Source organism: Pollicipes pollicipes, unplaced genomic scaffold (assembly GCF_011947565.3).
Source record: "Pollicipes pollicipes isolate AB1234 unplaced genomic scaffold, Ppol_2.1 Scaffold_4740;HRSCAF=5597_pilon_pilon_pilon, whole genome shotgun sequence".
Classification (NCBI taxonomy): Eukaryota; Metazoa; Arthropoda; class Thecostraca; order Pollicipedomorpha; family Pollicipedidae; genus Pollicipes; species Pollicipes pollicipes.
The window spans coordinates 20757935-20777218 of NW_023596545.1; the positions used below are offsets into that span (position 1 = coordinate 20757935).

At 54.9% G+C, this 19284-nt stretch overlaps 1 protein-coding gene across 1 annotated transcript in view; it reads left to right on the forward strand.

Moving 5' to 3' along the window:
- The first annotated feature begins 3762 nt into the window (after window positions 1-3762).
- The window catches only part of LOC119098048 (zinc finger protein 408-like), a 69278-nt gene continuing 53756 nt past the window's right edge, over window positions 3763-19284 (forward strand). Inside the window, exon 1 of the mRNA XM_037220977.1 lies at window positions 3763-3907. Coding sequence (XP_037076872.1) covers window positions 3763-3907 — 145 coding nt within the window. The remainder of the gene's footprint in view (window positions 3908-19284) is intronic.

The following is a 19284-nucleotide window of genomic DNA, read 5'->3' on the forward strand; positions in this document are numbered from 1 at the left end:
AGTGGGTTGGACCGATCGGCGTGTCAATGAACAAGGAATGCTGTCCCGGCAGTACATGCTGTTTATTTGGAGTGGGGTTGGACGCGATCGGCGTGTCAATGAACAAGGAATGCTGTCCCGGCAGTACATGCTGTTTATTTGGAGTGTGGTTGGACCCGATCGGCGTGTCAATGAACAAGGAATGCTGTCCCGGCAGTACATGCTGTTTATTTGGAGTGGGGTTGGACGCGATCGGCGTGGAGTGTGGTTGGACCCGATCGGCGTGTCAATGAACAAGGAATGCTGTCCCGGCAGTACATGCTGTTTATTTGGAGTGGGGTTGGACGCGATCGGCGTGTCAATGAACAAGGAATGCTGTCCCGGCAGTACATGCTGTTTATTTGGAGTGGGGTTGGACGCGATCGGCGTGTCAATGAACAATGAATGCTGTCCCGGCAGTCGCGAACTGATGATGGCACAAGTTGAGTTATAGCTTCCAATGCAGGCTAGACAGTTGTGACTCCCTAACGGTCCTAAGTCGTGAGCAGCGCCTTGATCTATAAGGCTGTTCGGGAAGATCTATAGGCGGACAAAATACATAGGGCTGCCCTGGCTGTTTGGCACAAGTCTCCATTCAACACTAAGTAAGCATGTTTTCGGTTGACGGGGTACTATCTTGACGCAATGTTTTCTGAACGATTTGCGAACGACCAATGCACAAAGATAGCAGCAGTGCAACACAGATGTTCCCCGGCACTTCTTTTGTTGTCTGTTTGCATGACGACAGTACGTCTGTTCACGTATGGTTTTGGGCAGCAGTTCCAGTCAGGTGGTTATGACGTGTATACAGACCGCTCCCTCTAGTTGTTCGCCTGTCGCTGAAGCTCTCGAGGGGCATGACGGAGGTGCTGTTGCCTGTAGTTATCCCCTGAGCGGGTACCGATACCCGGAGGGGTTCCGGGAGGGGTGCCGCTGCCCGGAGTGGTCCCGGGAGCGGGTGCCGCTGCCCGGAGTACCCGCAGGGATACCGGCTTCAGCCGGCGTAGGGGACTAGCGCCCCCTGGGGTCGCAGCTCCGGTAACAGGTGGACAGCGCAGGCTGTTCCTCTCAGGGCGTGGCGACCCTGCCGGAACGTGAGCTCCCGCTCCTTGTCCCGTCCGCTCCCCTCCCATTACCCGCTTTCCCGCACCCGGCCCCTCGTCAATCCTAATCCTTGTTTTATCGCGGTCACAGTGCCCCCTCGCCCGCGTCCCCGGGTTGATCGGATGCTGGTGACTGAGTTGCGCGTCGTGCGGGTTAGTCACGGCGCGTCCCAACACTCCACTTTGGCCGGGATATCCGGGGGCGCGGGGGCCGTGGGGTCCCACACGGGTCTAGCGGCCTGTCGCTTGCGCTGCGGTTGGGTGCTCCTTGCGGGTTTCCGCTTGAGGTGCCTAGCCGCGCGTAGCGGCTTAAGGGGTCAAAAGGCGGCGGCTCTGAACCACGGTTAGGACGGGGAGGGGTCTCCCCGGTTACACCTGGCCGTGTGAGAGGCGTCGTTCGCCCCGTATAGCACCGGGGTAGCCCTGGCGGTGACCACCTCCCGAAGGAGTGTTGGGCCGTCCCCCAGTTGGGCTCCATGGTGGGTGGGGAGCCCCGGTGCCGAAACCTCACTGAAACTTGCATGGCATCATATAATCAAAAAACCACCCGTCCCCCGAAAGGGGGAAGGACCGCGTCCAGAACGGAAAGCAGCGGGGAATCTCCGCCATCTCCCCGATTTTAGGTATTCCAAAGTGATAAGACGAGGCTCTCGTCTCTCTCGCCGTTTCACCGGAAGAACGGGTGTGATCGATTTGGAACTGTGGTTCGGTGTGACATATTGCGTGATGGTGGGCTAGAGGTAGAGTTTGTTAACGGAGCAGAGGCTGATCGTACGATGGCTGCAGCCGAATTCCCGTACTGCGTTCGGGACAAGGATGGCAAACGAGACGTTTCAGTACCTATCCGAGTGACACCACACCTGACAAAAAATGCATCCAGGGGAATAATTAACTGCTTTGACTTGCGTGACGTTAGTGAAGAGAAAAGATCGCTGACGAGTTGTCTGTATTCGGTGTCATTGCTCCACGTAGGATCTCCACTAGAAAAGGAAGTGAACAGCTGCCGACAAATAACATCATCTTGACTTTCAATCGCCCAGATCTGCCTTCCGAAACACGCGTTGGATACGCACGTGTCAAGGTGCGCCTCTTCATCCCGAACCCCATGCGATGCTTCAACTGCCAGCGATTTGGTCATACCAAACAGTACTGCCGCAACAAGCCTGTCTGTGGGAAATGCGCTTCCTCCGAGCACACAATGGAATTTTGCGATTCAGAGAGAGAGTGTATTGTGTGAATTGTGACCAGGACCAGGCTGCGCACTCGGCTTACGACCGCATGTGCCCAGCGTACGTGAAGAAAAACGAAATTACATCCATTAAGACCACTCGCAACATCTCCTTTCACGATGCCGGAACGTTGTATGAGGAGAGCCACCCACGAACATCATACGCCGAAAAAGCTAAGATCTCCACCACACGTCCGACCTCCACTGATCAGATGACCGCCGCTCAGCTTGTAGCGCTCTTGAAGTCGTTCGGTCTCTCGGTTGTACCGACAAACCAGGCGCTGGACTCCAATCTGGCAGCCCTGGCTCCCCCTCCCTCGCTGGAGCGGTCGAAGGAGACCATGCTGCCAGCCTCCTCGCCCCCTGGCCGGTCGGCACCCTCCGTGTTGCCGACTCCCACGGCACCGCCGTCTCCTGCCGGAGAGGAGGCGTGGACGGTGGTCCGGCCCCGCAGGGGCACCGGCTTCGGTCGGTGTAGGGGACTAGCGCCCCCTCGGGTCCCAGCTCCGGTAACGGGTGGACAGCGCAAGCTGGTCCTCTCAGGGCGTAGCGACCCTGCCGGTGCGTGAGCTCCTGCTCCTTATCCCACCCGCTCCTTCCACTTCACCCGCACTCCCGCATCCGGCCCTATCACCATTCCTCATCCTCGTTTTATCGGGGTCGCCGTGCCCCCTCGCCCACGTCCCCGGGTTGATGGGATCCTGGTGGCCGAGGGGCGCGTCGTGCGGGTCAGTCACGGCACGTCCCAACACTCCACTTTGGCCAGAATATCCGGGGGCGTGGGGGGTCCGTGGGGCCCCACACGGGTCTAGCGGCTTGTCGCTCGCGTTGCGATTGGGTGCTCTTTGCGGGTCTCCGCTTGGGGCACGTGACCGCGCGCAGCGGCTTAAGGGGTCAAAGGGTGGCGGCGCTGAACCACGGTCAGGACGGGGAGGGGTCTCCCCGGTTACACCTGGCCGTGCGGGAGGCGTCGTTCGCCCCGTATAGCACCGGGGTAGCCCTGGCGGTACCACCACCCCCTGGGTGAGTGGGCCGTCCCCCAGTTGGGCTCCGAGGTGGGTGGGGAGCCTCGGTGCCGAATACTTAAACCGTACACCTATGGCAACTTCAAATAAAAAAAACACCCGCACCCCGAAAGGGGGGCGGACAGAGAGTACAGGAGGTAGCGCGTCAGCGCCTACCCCTCGAATCTTGATTTTTCGAAGCGCCGAGAAGGCGCTGTCTTCCCTTTCGCCCTTTCAAAGGCGAAATGGGTGTGATCGTTTTGGAACGGTGCTCCGATGTGATAAGCTGAAGGACGGTGGGATCGAGGTCGAGTTTCAGAATGGAGAGGACGCGAAACGGGCAATGACTTCGGATAGGTTTGCGTACTGCGTGCGCGATGCGGAAGGGAAAAAGGACGTGTCAGTGGCGATGACCGTTGAGGTTCACAGGACAAAGAACTCTTCAAAGGGTATCATCAACTGCTTTGACTTGAAAGATGTCAGCGAGGAGGAGATAGTCGACGGCCTTACCGAGTTCGGAGTGACAGATGCTCGCCGCATCAAGGTGCGCAGGGGTGCGGAGTTGGTCCCCACCAACAATATCGTACTGACTTTTAATCGTCCTGACATACCATCTGAAGTAAGGGTAGGCTATGTGAAGGTGAAGGTGCGCCTTTTTATTCCGAACCCCATGAGATCTTTTAAGTGCCAGATGTTTGGACATACGAGGGATTTCTGCCGTAACCAGCCAGCATGTGGCAAGTGTGCTTCTCCGGAGCACCCGAGCGATCAGTGCACTGCAGCGAACCCGTGGTGTGTGAACTGTGGGAAAAACCAGAAACCTCACTCCACTTTTGATCGCGCATGCCCGGCGTACGCCAGAGAGAAGGAGATCATCGCACTAAAAACCACGAAGACCATCTCATTTCGGGAAGCAAGGGACTTATATGAACTGAGCCACCCTAAGACATCATATGCCACGGCGGCCAAGGCCCATGTCCCACCTGAGGTCTCCGTAGACCAGATGACTGGAACGCAGTTCATTAAACTGCTTACATCTCTCGGGCTGTCGGTTGTACCGGCATCTCAGGTGCACGCCACAGCATCGGCAACACTGTCGTCCCCCGTCTCGTTGGCACCTTGTGCCCCCTCTGAGGCACAGGCCAGCGCGCCAGTTGTTACCTCGCCGCCCCACCCCACACCAGCCGAAAGCAATGAGTGGACCGTGGCCCGCCGGGGTCGAACCTCTCGGTCTTCGCCAGTAAGCGCGCGATCACCGGTTTCACAGCCGTCCTCCCCAGCAGCATCACGTCCTACAACCCTGAGTGAGACGATGGGACGGAAACTGGACAACCTTGAGCGCCAAGAGGCGGAGAGACGGGCGCGCGAGGCAAAGCGTGCACGCCTTCAGGAGCAGGAGAGGGCAAAGGCAGCCAGTCGGCTGTCGGGTGCGGGCCCCGGGCCTGCTCCCACGGGGGAGGTAGTCCCACCTCCCCGAAAGCGTGTGGAAGCTCCCTCAGGCCCCTCCGACTCGCGGAGAGACCTGTCTATGGGTGCTCCACCACCACCGCCGCCTAGGACCACGGCGTCGCCGGCGCCGGCTCAGTTTAGGACGGGGCGTCCGGAAAAGCGTGGACCGCCGGGGCCGATTTCGCCAACAGATGGCGGTAGTCCCCGGATCCGACCCAGGATCCGCCCGATCTCTTCGGGTTCTGACGACAAAACCAACAACCATGGGCCAGGCTCTAGCGCTGCTGAGTTCTTTTAAAACCATGCGGTGCTTTTAAAGCCTCTTCATTCAGTCAGTTTTACAGTGGAACTAGAGGTGTAAGGTCAAGCACCCAGGACTTGCAGACAGTTTTAAGCGCGCACTGCCCGGTAGCCGTGTGTCTCCAGGAGACCAAGTTGGCGTCTGATGCGGCCTTCAGCCTGAAAGGATACACTACCTTCCGCACTGACATGCCAACAGATACCGTTGCTTACGGTGGCGTCCTTTTGGCTGTACACCAAAGCGTACCTACGCGGCGTCTGGTGTTGAGAACAGACTTGCAGGCTGTCGCAGCAACGGTGAATTTCAACCGCCGCACCATAACTGTCTGCTCTCTCTACTTGCCACCTGGGGTTTCATTTCCATCTGGAGGACTACGAGAGTTAGTCTCTCAACTTCCTCCCCCTCTACTCGTTTTAGGCGATTTTAATGCACATCACACTGTGTGGGGGTGTGCTTGCACGAACACTCGCGGGAGGCTATGTGAGGCTCTCGTGCGTGACGAAGGTCTGTGCGTTTTAAATACAGGATCAATAACGCATTTTACATTGCCATCCGGACAATCGTCGGTGCTAGACCTGAGCATTTGTAGTCCGCAGTTGGTACCACACTTCACCTGGGATGCTTCAGAGGACCCCCTTGGAAGTGACCATTTTCCTGTCTGGGTTCAGTACCGTGGTGGTACTGTTCTTGGTACTCGACCTCAGCGTTGGAATTTCAAGATGGCGGACTGGAGTGGATTTGAGACTCGCCTGGACGAAACGTTTTCCAACGATTTCGACTCTGCAACTCCGACTACGGAGGAAGTTTCGTCTCTCGTGTTGGATGCGGCGAAAGGATGCATTCCGCGCACCTCCGGATACCCTCGTCGTACCCCTGTACCTTGGTGGAGCGACGAGTGTCGCGACGCTATTCGTGCGCGTCGGAGAGCTTTTAGGGCTTTTAACCGGCACAGCAGCACATTAAACCTCTTGGCTTTCAGGCAAGCACGCGCGGCCGCACGCCACACTATACGAGAGGCGAAACGTGCATCATGGCGCAGCTACGTCAATTCACTAAATCGCCACACGCCGACGTCACATGTATGGGGCCGCATTAAACGAATCGCTGGACTGCATCCAGCAGTTTCCCTTCCCGTACTGCGAGTGGGAAGTCAAGACATCACTCACCCAAGTGATGTGGCAAAAGCCATTGGGGAAGCCCTGTCAGACGGTTGCCGAAATGGCACCTGCGATCCACGGTTTTTGCGGCACAGGGCACGATGTGAAACTTCGCAGGTTAATTTTTGTACACATGACGTCCTGACTTACAACAAACATTTTACTATGATGGAGCTTCAAGCGGCCATTCGCTCGCTGCGTAGTGTAGCGGAGGGGCCCGACCTCATCCACAATGATATGATACGGCATTTTCCTCCCCGTGTACTACGAGCGTTGCTGGCAGTTTTCAACTACATATGGGTGTCAGGTAACTTCCCGCCAATCTGGCGAGAGGCAATAGTAGTGCCTATTTTAAAGCCCGGAAAAAGTGGGACGAACGCTCTTGACTACCGCCCGATCGCCCTCACATCTTCGCTTTGTAAGCTCATGGAAAGAATGGCGAATGCGCGGCTCTCGTGGACTTTGGAACGCCAGAACTTTTTCACGAACGCTCAGTGCGGATTCCGTAAGAGCAGTAGCACGATTGACCATATCTTAACTCTTGATACCGCAGTGCGAGCCGGATTTAGTAGCAAGCGTCCTACCGGCGCCATCTTCTTGGGCATAGAAAAAGCTTATGACACCACATGGAGACATGGAATTAAGATGAAGTTACTCGATTGTGGCATCCGTGGTCACATGGGAAAGTTTTTACAAAACTTTCTGACCGACAGATTCTTTCGGGTGCGTGTTGGTTCTTATCAATCCGACAGGTATCCACAGGACAATGGTGTGCCTCAGGGCAGGGTATTAAGTGTCATTCTTTTCGCAGTGATGATAAACGACATAGGGGACACGCTTCCACATGGGATCAGCCGTTCTCTGTTTGTAGACGACTTCGCTATTTGGTGTAGCTCATCGACCACCCGCACGATGGAACGACAGCTGCAGCTGGCTGTCACACGTCTGGAGAACTGGAGTGTGCTCAACGGTTTCCGGTTTTCTACATCGAAGATAACTGCAGTTCATTTCTGTCGTCGCCGTCACTGTCCTGATATGGAAATCAGGCTGTATGGGCAACGCGTCGCCAGTGAGAATACCGCGAAATTTCTCGGTATACGCTTTGACCGACGCGTAACATACCGTGAGCACATCAGAAATCTCCGCGACAAAGGTTTAAAATCTCTTAACATCCTAAGGTGCGTGGGACGTACGTCATACGGTGCTGATAGGATGACACTCTTACTCCTATACCGCTCCCTGATTCGTTCAAAACTTCACTACGGCTGTTTTATCTACGACAGCTCATCAGACCTGATCAAACGTACTCTGAACACGGTGCATCACGCCGCACTCCGTATCGCCACAGGGGCTTTTCGGACATCGCCCATAGACAGTCTTCTGGTGGAGGCTCACGAGCCCCCACTAGCATTGCGAAGGCAGGTGCTGGGACTGCGCTACACGTGCAAGCTGGCGCAGTTCCCAGATCATCCCACCTACAAAGCAGTGTTTTCGCGTAGCTTACGAAAGCTTTTCCTACGTCAACGGTCACCAAAAACTTCTCCCTTCTGTGTACGAATGAGAGAGCTTTTAGATGCGAGCGGCCTGAACCTACGGCGTGTCATCAGACCTGAACCCATGGAGACTGCTCCTTGCTCCACCGCCAAGAGTGGATGTCTCTCTATCAAATATGCAAAAGCAACGTGTCCTCATGACGGAACTCAAAGGCGCAGCCTTTGAGCACATGGCCACCTTTGACGGGTACAAGATGACTTATACAGATGGTTCGAAGACGGATGCAGGTGTAGGGTGCGCTTTTGTGTGCGGATCCACCACACGGTCATTCACACTGCCTTCACACGCGTCGGTCTACACTTCCGAGCCTATAGCCATTAGCAAAGCTCTCTGTTTTATTGAAGTGGGCGATAGCAATCTGCATTTAATTCTTTCCGACTCCTTGAGCAGCCTGCTGGCTGTTAGCGGCTTCTCCCCGTCGAATCCACTGGTTCAGGACATTCAATCTCGTCTTAGCTCACTGGATCGAGCAGGAAAAACGGTCGTTCTATGCTGGATCCCAAGTCACGTGGGATATGCGGAAATGATCTTGCTGACGCGGCAGCAAAGCGCGCTACGACAGGGACTAGAATTCCTATAACACCACCACCTGCTGAAGACATGTACCCCGCAGTGTCGCTGTTTATGCAGAAGCGATGGCAGTTGTACTGGATCTCGCTGAGCGCCAACAAACTGCAGTCGGTGAAACCCCACATTGGATTATGGCAGTCGTGCTTGCGGGACAATAGGGTGGAAGAATTTGCCCTTTGCCGGTTACGCATAGGTCACACATATGCTACGCACCGTCACCTGCTATTGGCTGGCGACAGACCATGCTGCGGTCGATGCTCTGATCCACTGACCGTGCATCACGCACTGGTCGCTTGCCGGCACCTTACTGCAACGAGAGCGCAGTTTTTCGGACGCCACGTCCAGAGTCGCACGCTATGCGACTTTTTAGGGGATTCTTTGAACATCGTCGGGTTTGGTAAAGTGCTCCAGTTCCTTCGCGCTATAGATTTTCCTGTAATCTTCTCATCATGAAGCTAGGGCCGATCATCATGGCTCTATAGGGTGACCTGATTGATGCACTTCTCTGATTGACGTCTCTGCATGAATCGATAGTTATGGGCGCTGCATGACCTTTAGCAGTCGATGCGCCCTAAAACCCCAAATCATCATCATCATCGAGCACACGAGCGAAGTTTGCACCTCTGCGGAACCCCATTGCGTGAACTGCGGCAAGGACCAAATCCCACACACGACGTATGACCGTACATGTCCGGCCTCCGCGAAAGAAAAAGAGATTATATCGATCAAAACCTCTAGAAATGTCTCTTTTCGTGAAGCTCGTGAGCTTTACGACAGTCATCCAAAAACATCGTTTGCGTCCAAAGTGAAAACTTCGTTGCCACAAAGTAATGCCATCGAGCACATGACGGCCGCTCAGTTCGTGGGACTTCTGAGGTCGTTTGTCCTGTCGGTTGTCCCCTCGGTCCGAACGCCAGACTCCCATTCGGCACCCCAAGCTCCCTCTCCACCGATCGAGCAGTTGGTGGACGTCGCACCGCTGGCCTCCTCGGCGCGCGTCGCATCACCAGCGGGCGACGGTTGGACGACGGTTCGACGTGGTTGGAGTCCCGCGCACCGCCGGCCTTGCCTTTGTCTGCGACCCAATCAGTCCTTTTGCCACAGACACCTCTTGCCAGTGCCTGTGAGCGTGTGGCAGAGACGCTGGAACGTCAGGAAGCTGACAGGCGCGCCCGCGAAGCCAAGCGAGCGCGCTTGGCCGAACTGGAGCGCGTTAAGGCGGCAAGCCGCCTGTCCGGGGAGACAAAGAGCCCGTCCCCCGAAACAGCACTCCATCGCCACGGATGCCGGTGGAGGCCCCCGTGCCTTGAACCCCGGTGGAGGCCCACCGATGGGCCCTCCCCGCCTCCACCCCGGGCTGGGTATGCTGGCGTAAAGCGTGCCCCAGCCCTTCTCCATCTGATGGGGGGGGGGGGGGGGAAGCCCAAGAACTCGTCCTAGGGTGGGGCACGGCCCTCCGGAGATAAGCCGTAACTTTCGGTCTGAGGCGTCTGGACATGCAGATGGCGCAGCCGAGTACTTTTAAGCCGGGATTGTTTTAGCTTTTCACATCTTTCCGGTTTTGTAATGCGCCCTTTTTACAGGCGTTTTTACAGTGGAACTGTAGAGGAGTAAGGGCGAACGCCCTCGATCTCGAGGCTGTTGTCAGCAGAGTCTCTCCTGCAGCCGTGGCGCTGCAGGAGACCAAGCTAGCGCCTGAGAATTTCTGCGCTCTGAAAGGATATGCGATGTTTCGCAACGATGTGTTGACGGAGAGCATTGCTCACGGTGGCGTCCTCCTGGCAATTCACCATAGCGTGCCAGCGAGGAGGTAAAGCTTGCGGTCCACACTTGAGGCTGTGGCCGTGCGGCTTTTTGTCAACCATCGTCACATCACTGTTTGCTCACTTTACCTTCCACCAGGCATCACTTTTCCGTTAGCGCACCTTAGATGTCTGGTGGCTGAACTGCCTCCACCACTTCTTCTTCTAGGCGATTTTAATGCGCATCGCACCGCATGGCGGTGTGACGTCACCAATGCTCGCTGGAGGCTGTGCAAGAATTTTGAGTGCGTCAACAGCTGTATCCCACGCACGTCTGGCGCCCCCGACGTACTTCTGTTCCGTGGTGGACGGAGGGGTGTCGGAGCGGCATCCGGGCGCGTTAACGTGCATTTCGGGCCTTTTGACGCCAGGAGCAGTACAGAAAACCTCATAGCCTTTAAGAAGGCGAGAGCTTTTGCTCGGCGCACCGTAAGGGAGGCGAAGCGTGCTTCCTGGCATGCTTACGTGAGTACGCTGAACCGCTTCACGCCAACATCGCAGGTTTGGTCTCGAATTAAGCGTATATCTGGGTAGTTTTCACCCATGGCTCTTCCGGTACCATGTGTGAACGGACAGGCCGTGACGCGCCCGTTGGAAGTTGCGAACGAGATTGGCCGGGGGCTGACCTACCGCAGCGAAGGTGGCAACACTAACCCACAGTTTGTGCGGCATCGAGCGCAATGTGAGCAATCCGCAGTGGGTTTTTCAACGAGTGAGCCGCACTCCTATAATGATCCATTCACCCTGGTCGAGTTGGAATGGGCGATTGCCAAGCTGCGCAGCGTGTCAGAAGGTTCGGACACTGTACACAACGACATGCTCACACATTTGCCGCCTTGCGTGCTTCGTGCTCTTTTAGCGGCATTTAATGCTCTTTGGGCCAGTGGGGACTTCCCAGCCTCTTGGCGAGAAGCTATAGTCGTTCCTATTTTGAAACCGGGTAAAAGTGGATTGGATCCTTTAAACTATAGACCTATTTTTCTCACTTCATCGCTCTCTAAGTTGATGGAAAAGATGGTTAATGTCCGTTAACTCGGTTTTTAGAACACCACGACGTTTTTACAAACGCCCAGTGTGGTCTTAGAAAGAATCGCAGCACAGTTGACAATCTTTTAGTTCTTGACACTGCGATTCGTATGGGATTTAAAGCAAGCCGACACATAGGCGCAGTGTTCTTTGACATAGAGGGCGCCTATGACACCACATGGCGTCAAGGCATCCTTCTCAAGCTACACAGGTATGGTATATGGTATACGCGGCAATATGGGCACCTTTCTTCAAAACTTTCTAGTTGACCGTTCTTTCCGTGTCCGTATTGGAGACGCGCTCTCTGAGAGGCATGTTCAAGTTAACGGTGTGCCCCAAGGCGGCGTTCTCAGCGTACCTCTGTTCGCCGTTATGATAAACGACATCGGGATGGGGCTTCCACAGTCTGTAGGCCGTGCGCTTTTTGTTGATGATTTTACCATTTGGACTAGCGCAGCAAGAGCACCATCGATGGAACGCCAACTCCACTTAGCTGTTGACCGCGTTGAGAAGTGGGGTACCATGAACGGGTTCAGGTTTTCACGTAGCAAGACTGTAGCCATGCATTTTTGTCGTAGCCGGCAATGTGGTGACCTGTCTATCCGTACGGATGGGCAATGCATCCCAACTGAGCCTGTGGCTAGATACCTTGGGGTATACTTTGACCGCCGACTTACGTATAAGGCACCCCGCAGGGGCACCGGCTTCGGTCGGTGTAGGGGACTAGCGCCCCCTCGGGTCCCAGCTCCGGTAACGGGTGGACAGCGCAAGCTGGTCCTCTCAGGGCGTAGCGACCCTGCCGGTATGTGAGCTCCTGCTCCTTGTCCCGCCCGCTCCCTTCACACTACCCGCACTCCCGCATCCGGCCCTATCACCACTCCCCATCCTCGTTTTATTGGGGTCGCCGTGCCCCCTCGCCCACGTCCCCGGGTTGATCGGATCCTGGTGGCTGAGGGGCGCGTCGTGCGGGTCAGTCACGGCGCGCCCCAACACTCCACTTTGGCCAGAATATCCGGGGGCGTGGGGGGCCCGTGGGGCCCCACACGGGTCTACCGACTTGTCACTCGCGGTGCGGTTGGGTGCCCCTTGCGGGTCTCCGCTTGGGGCGCCTGGCCGCGCGCAGCGGCTTAAGGGGTCAAGGGGCGGCGGCGCTGAACCACGGTCAGGACGGGGAGGGGTCTTCCCGGTTACACCTGGCCGTGTGGGAGGCGTCGTTCGCCCCGTATAGCACCGGGGTAGCCCTGACGGTGACCACCTCCCGAGGGGGTGTTGGGCCGTCCCCTTGTTGGGCTCCGAGGTGGGTGGGGAGCCTCGGTGCCGAAATGAAAACCACCTTTTATGTCTTCCTCTAACACTAAAAACACCCGTCCTCCGAAAGGGGGACGGACCTCGATAGCCCCAGGGTGCAGAGAGGAATCTGCGCCCTCCGGTCCACGGATCCTGATCTTCGGAAGTGAAGAGATTAAATTGGCTTCCCTGTCACCGTTTCAGAGGCGGAACGGCTGCGACAGGTTTGGAAAAATTATAAGATGTGACAAACTTCGGGATGGGAAAATAGAAGTAGAGTTCGCTAGCGGTCTGGAGGCAACCAGGGCCATGGCAGCCAAGGAATTTACGTTTACCGTTCGGGACGAGACTGGCAAGCATGAAAAGACCGTGTCAATATCAGCCATACCACATAAGACCAAAAATTCGTCCAGCGGCGTAGTCAATTGTTTCGATCTTCGTGACGTCGCCGAGGACGAGATAGTCGAGGAGCTCTCAGAGTTTGGTGTGACGAGCGCTCGCAGGATTCTCGTCAGACGGGGAGGAGAGCTGCTGCCCACCAACAACCTCATTCTGACGTTTAGTTCCACCGATTTGCCTACCGGGATACGTGTTGGATACGCTCGAGTGAAGGTTCGCCCTTATGTGCCTAACCCCATGCGGTGCTACCAGTGCCAGCGATTCGGCCACACCAAGCCCCACTGTCGTAACCGTCCAGCGTGTGGTAAATGTGCGTCATTGGAGCACACGATTGAAGCTTGCACCTCTGCGGAACCCCATTGCGTGAACTGCGGCAAGGACCAAATCCCGCACACGACGTATGACCGTACATGTCCGGCCTACGCGAAAGAAAAAGAGATTATATCGATCAAGACCTCTAGAAATGTCTTTTTTCGTGAAGCTTGTGAACTTTACAACGACAGTCATCCAAAAACATGGTATGCGTCCAAAGTGAAAACTTCGTTCCCACAAAGTAATGCCATCGAGCATATGACGGCCGTTCAGTTCGTGGGACTTCTGAGGTCGTTTGTCCTGTCGGTTGTTCCCTCGGTCCGAACGCCCGACTCCCAGTCGGCACCCCAAGCTCCCTCTCCGCCGATCGAGCAATCGGTGGACGTCGCACCGCTGGCCTCCTCGGCGCGCGCCGGATCACCAGCGGGCGACGGTTGGACGACGGCTCGGCGTGGTCGGAGTCCCCGCGCGCCGCCGGCCTTGCCTTTGTCTGCGACCCAATCGGTCCCTTTGCCACAGACACCTCTTGCCAGTGCCTGTGAGCGTGTGGCAGAGACGCTGGAACGTCAGGAAGCTGACAGGCGCGCCCGCGAGGCTAAGCGAGCACGCTTGGCCGAACTGGAGCGCGCTAAGGCGGCAAGCCGCCTGTCCGGTGCAGACAAAGAGCCCGTCCCCCGAACCAGCACTCCATCGCCACGAAAGCCGGTGGAGGCCCCCGCTGGTGTCTCGAACCCCGGTAGAGGCCCACCAATGGGCCCTCCCCCGCCTCCACCCCGGGCTGGGTACGCTGGCGTAAAGCGTGCCCCAGCCGGCCCCCCATCTCCATCTGACGGAGGTAGCCCAAGGATTCGTCCTAGGGTGGGGCACGGCTCCCCGGAATTAAGCCGAAGGTCTCGGTCTGAGGCGTTTGGACATGCAACTGGTGCAGCCGAATTTTTTTAAGCCGGGATTGTTTTAGCTTCTCACATCTTACCTCTTTTTTAATACGCCCTTTTACAGGCGTTTTTACAGTGGAACTGTAGAGGATTAAGGGCGAACGCCCTCGATCTCGAGGCTGTCGTCAGCAGAGTCTCTCCTGCAGCCGTGGCGCTGCAGGAAACCAAGCTAGCGCCTGACAATTTTTGCTCTCTGAAAGGATATGTGATGTTTCGCAACGACGTGTTAACGGAGAGCATTGCTCACGGTGGCGTCCTCCTGGCAGTTCACCATAGCGTGCCAGCGGGGAGGCTAAGCTTGCGGTCCACACTTGAGGCTGTGGCCGTACGGCTTTATTTCAACCATCGTCACATCACTGTTTGCTCACTTTACCTTCCACCAGGCATTGCTTTTCCGTTGGCGCACCTTAGGTGTCTGCTGGCTGAACTGCCTCCACCACTTCTTCTTCTCGGCGATTTTAATGCACATCACACCGCATGGGGGTGTGACGTCACCAATGCTCGTGGGAGGCTGTGCGAGAATTTTATCCACGGTGCTTCACTATGTATTTTAAACACAGGAACTCGTACGCATTTTACAATGCCGTCCGGCCAGACGTCCGCACTAGACTTAAGCCTCTCTAGTCCCCAGCTCGTCCAACACCTCGAGTGGAATGTTGGAGATGACCCCATGGGAAGCGACCACTTCCCAGTGTGGGTCCGGTTTAAGAGAGGTGGAGCGTTGGGTGTTCGGCCACAACGCTGGAATTTTAAGAAAGCGGACTGGTGTGAATTTGAGACTCGGCTCGACGAATCGTTCGTAACTGAGGCTGTGAGGACGGTACCCTCTATTGAGGTTTTTACTCACAGACTTTTAGAGTGTGCCAACAGCTTTATCCCACGCACGTCTGGCGCTCCCCGACGTACTCCTGTTCCGTGGTGGACGGAGGAGTGTCGGAGCGCCATCCGGGCGCGTAAACGTGCGTTTCGGGCTTTTGACGCCAGGAGTACTACAGAAAACCTGATAGCCTTTAAGAAAGCGAGGGCTTTTGCTCGGCGCACCGTAAGAGAGGCGAAGCGTGCGTCCTGGCATGCTTACGTGAGTACGTTGAACCGGTTCACGCCAACATCGCAGGTATGGTCTCGAATTAAGCGCATATCTGGGCACTTTACATCCATGGCTCTTCCGGTACTATGTGTGAACGGACAGGCCGTGACGCGCCCCTTGGAAGTTGCGAACGAGATTGCCCGGGCGCTGGCCTACCGCAGCGAAGGTGGCAACACTAACCCACAGTTTGTGCGGCACCGAGCGCAATGTGAGCAATCTGGAGTGGATTTTTCAACGAGTGAGCTACATTGTTATAATGATCCCTTCACCCTAGTCGAGTTGGATTGGGCGATTGCCAAGCTTCGCAGCGTGTCAGAAGGCCCGGACACCGTGCAGAACGACATGCTCAAGCATTTGCCGCGTCGCGTGCTTCGCGTTTTATTAGCGGTATTTAATGCGCTTTGGGCCGGTGGGGACTTTCCAGCCTCTTGGCGAGAAGCTATAGTCGTTCCTATTTTGAAACCGGGTAAAAGTGGACTGGATCCTTTACACTATAGACCTATTTTTCTCACTTCATCGCTCTCTAAGTTGATGGAAAAGATGGTTAATGTCCGTTTAACTTGGTTTTTAGAACACCACGGCGATTTTACAAACGCCCAGTGTGGCTTTAGAAAGAATCGCAGCACAGTTGACAATCTTTTAGTTCTTGACACTGCGATTCGTATGGGATTTAAAGCAAGCCGACACATAGGCGCAGTGTTCTTTGACATAGAGGGCGCCTATGACACCACATGGCGTCAAGGCATCCTCCTCAAGCTACACAGGTATGGTATACGCGGCAATATGGGGACCTTTCTTCAAAACTTTCTAGTTGACCGTTCTTTCCGTGTCCGTGTTGGAGACGCGCTCTCTGAAAGGCATGTTCAAGTTAATGGGGTGCCCCAAGGCGGCGTTCTCAGCGTCGCTTTGTTCGCCATTATGATCAACGACATCGGGATGGGGCTTCCGCAGTCTGTAGGTCGTGCGCTTTTTGTTGATGACTTTACCATTTGGACTAGCGCAGCAAGACCACCATCGATGGAACGCCAACTCCAGTTAGCTGTTGACCGCGTTGAGAAGTGGGGTACCATGAACGGGTTCAGGTTTTCACGTAGCAAGACTGTAGCCATGCATTTTTGTCGTAGCCGGCAATGCGGTGACCTTTCTATCCGTATGTATGGACAATGCATCCCAACTGAGCCTGTGGCTAGATACCTTGGGGTATACTTTGACCGCCGACTTACATATAAGGCACATCTTAAAACGCTACGTGAACGCTGTTTTAAATCTTTGAACGTATTAAAATGTGTTTCGCGCACGTCGTATGGCGGAGATCGGAGCACGCTTTTGCTGCTGTATCGGGAAATCATACGCTCTAAGCTGGACTATGCATGTTTTATTTATGACAGCGCATGTGAGTCCACGAAACGGATCATTGACACCATCCATCACACTGCTTTACGTGCCATCACAGGGGCGTTCCGTACATCTCCTACCCAAAGCCTCTTGGTAGAATCGCACGAGCCGCCGTTGTCAGCGAGGAGGAAAATGCTTGGCATGCGTTATGCACTGAAGCTGCGACAGTTTCCGTGTCACCCCGCATATCACGCAGTCTTTCCGCGGCCTGCTGTGCCGTTTGTTCGCAATGCACCTCGGGCGCATGCAGTGACCTTTGGCTCCCGGATACAAGCCTTACTGCGGGAAACCGAAATTCCCATTCGAAAGGTGAAGTGATCACGTCACCTGTGCACTCCTCCCTGGCATTTGATCTCACCCTTCACAGACACATCTCTGACTGAAATGAAAAAAGGTGTCTCGCTGCCAGATATAATGAGGTCCAGAGCGTTTGAGCGTATTGCGTTATATGAGGGTTACACACACACTTACACGGACGGCTCTAAAACTTCTGATGGTGTAGGCTGTGCGTTTGTGAGCGGTGGCGTCACCCGGTCGTTTTCATTGCCCCCAAACGCTTCGGTGTTTACATCAGAGCTTATAGCAATCATTAAGGCGCTATGTTTCATTGAAGTCGGTGACGAACCCTTGCATCTCATTTTGACGGACTCTCTGAGCAGCGTTCTGAGTGTGAAGTCTTTTTATCCGTCATGTCCCCTTATACAGGACATTTTAATACGTTTGACTCATCTGGATGAGGCCGGAAAGAAAATCATGCTATGTTGGGTTCCTGGTCATGTCGGCATCGCGGGCAACGAGTTGGCTGACGCGGCTGCTAGGCGAGCAGCGCTGGCTCCATGTGTTCACTCTCTTTCTATTCCTGCCAGAGACTTTTACCCCGCAATAAAAGCCTTCCTGCACAACAAGTGGCAGCGTTGTTGGGATCGGATGGATTGTAATAAGCTCAGAGAGATAAAACCTAAGCTATGTCAGTGGTTCTCTTGTTCGCGGAAAATGCGGCGAGAGGAGGTGATCCTATGCAGATTGCGCATCGGGCACACATACGCAACCCACGGCTATATGTTGGAGGGAGCAGATAAACCGATCTGTCATCGATGTGGTGCCGTCCTCACAGTTCGCCATATTCTTATTTCTTGTCCGCGCCTCGCGGAAGAACGCCAACGCTATTTTGGACAGCATGACTTGCCCCTTACCCTCTGTGATATGCTAGGAGATAAATCACCATTTCTGGAATTTAAACAGATCTTTTTGTTTCTCAAACACATCAACTTTGGGACCATTTATGCGGCTCATTAGATAGGTAAAACCAAACTCGTTATGGGCGCCAAATGACCACCGCAGTTGGTGCGCCCCTAAACTCCAATAAACAACAACAAATTACGCATAAGGCACATCTTAGAACGCTACGTAAACGCTGTTTTAAATATTTGAACGTATTAAAATGTGTTTCGCGCACGTCGTATGGCGGAGATCGGAGCACGCTTTTGCTGCTGTATCGGGCAATCATACGCTCTAAGCTGGACTATGCATGTTTTAGTTATGACAGCGCGTGTGAGTCCACGAAACGGATCATTGGCACTATCCACCACCCTGCATTATGTGCCATCACAGGGGCGTTCCGTACATCTCCTACCCAGAGCCTCTTGGTAGAATCGCACTAGCCGCCGTTGTCAGCCCAGGAGGAAAATGCTTGGCATGCCTTACGCACTTAAGGTGCGACAGTTTCCGTGTCATCCCGCATATCACGCAGTCTTTCCGCGGCCTGCTGTGCCGTTTGTTCGCAATGCACCTCGGGCGCATGCAGTGACCTTTGGCTCCCGGATACAAGCCTTACTGCGGGAAACCGAAATTCCCATTCGAAAGGTGAAGCGATCAGGTCACCTGTGCACTCCTCCCTGGCATTTGATCTCACCCTTCACAGACACATCTCTGACTGAAATGAAAAAAGTGTCTCGCTGCCAGATATAATAAGGTCCAGAGTGTTTGAGCGTATTGCGTTATATGAGGGTTACACACACGCTTACACGGACGGCTCTAAAACTTCTCATGGTGTGGGCTGTGCATTTGTGAGCGGTGGCGTCACCTGGTCGTTCTCACTGCCCCCAAACGCTTCGGTGTCTACATCAGAGCTCATAGCAATCATTCAGGCACTATGTTTCATTGAAGTCGGTGACGAACCCTTGCATCTCATTTTGACGGACTCTCCGAGCAGCGTTCTGAGTGTGAAGTCTTTTTATCCGTCCTGTCCCCTTATACAGGACATTTCAATACGTTTGACTCAACTGGATCAGGCCGGAAAGAAAATCATTCTATGTTGGGTTCATAAACATGTCGTTGTCATGTCGGCATCGCGGCAACGAGTTGGCTGACGCGGCTGCCAGGCGAGCAGCTGGTTCCATGTGTTCACTCTCTTTCTATTCCTGCCAGAGACTTTTACCCTGCAATAAAAACCTTCCTGCACAACAATTGGCAGCGTTGTTGGGATCGGATGGATAGTAATAAGCTCAGAGAGATAAAACCTAAGCTGGGTCAGTGGTCCTCTTGTTCCCGGAAAATGCGGCGAGAGGAGGTGATCCTCTGCAGATTGCGCATCGGGCACACATACGCAACCCACGGCTATATGTTGGAGGGAGCCGATAAACCAATCTGTCATCGAT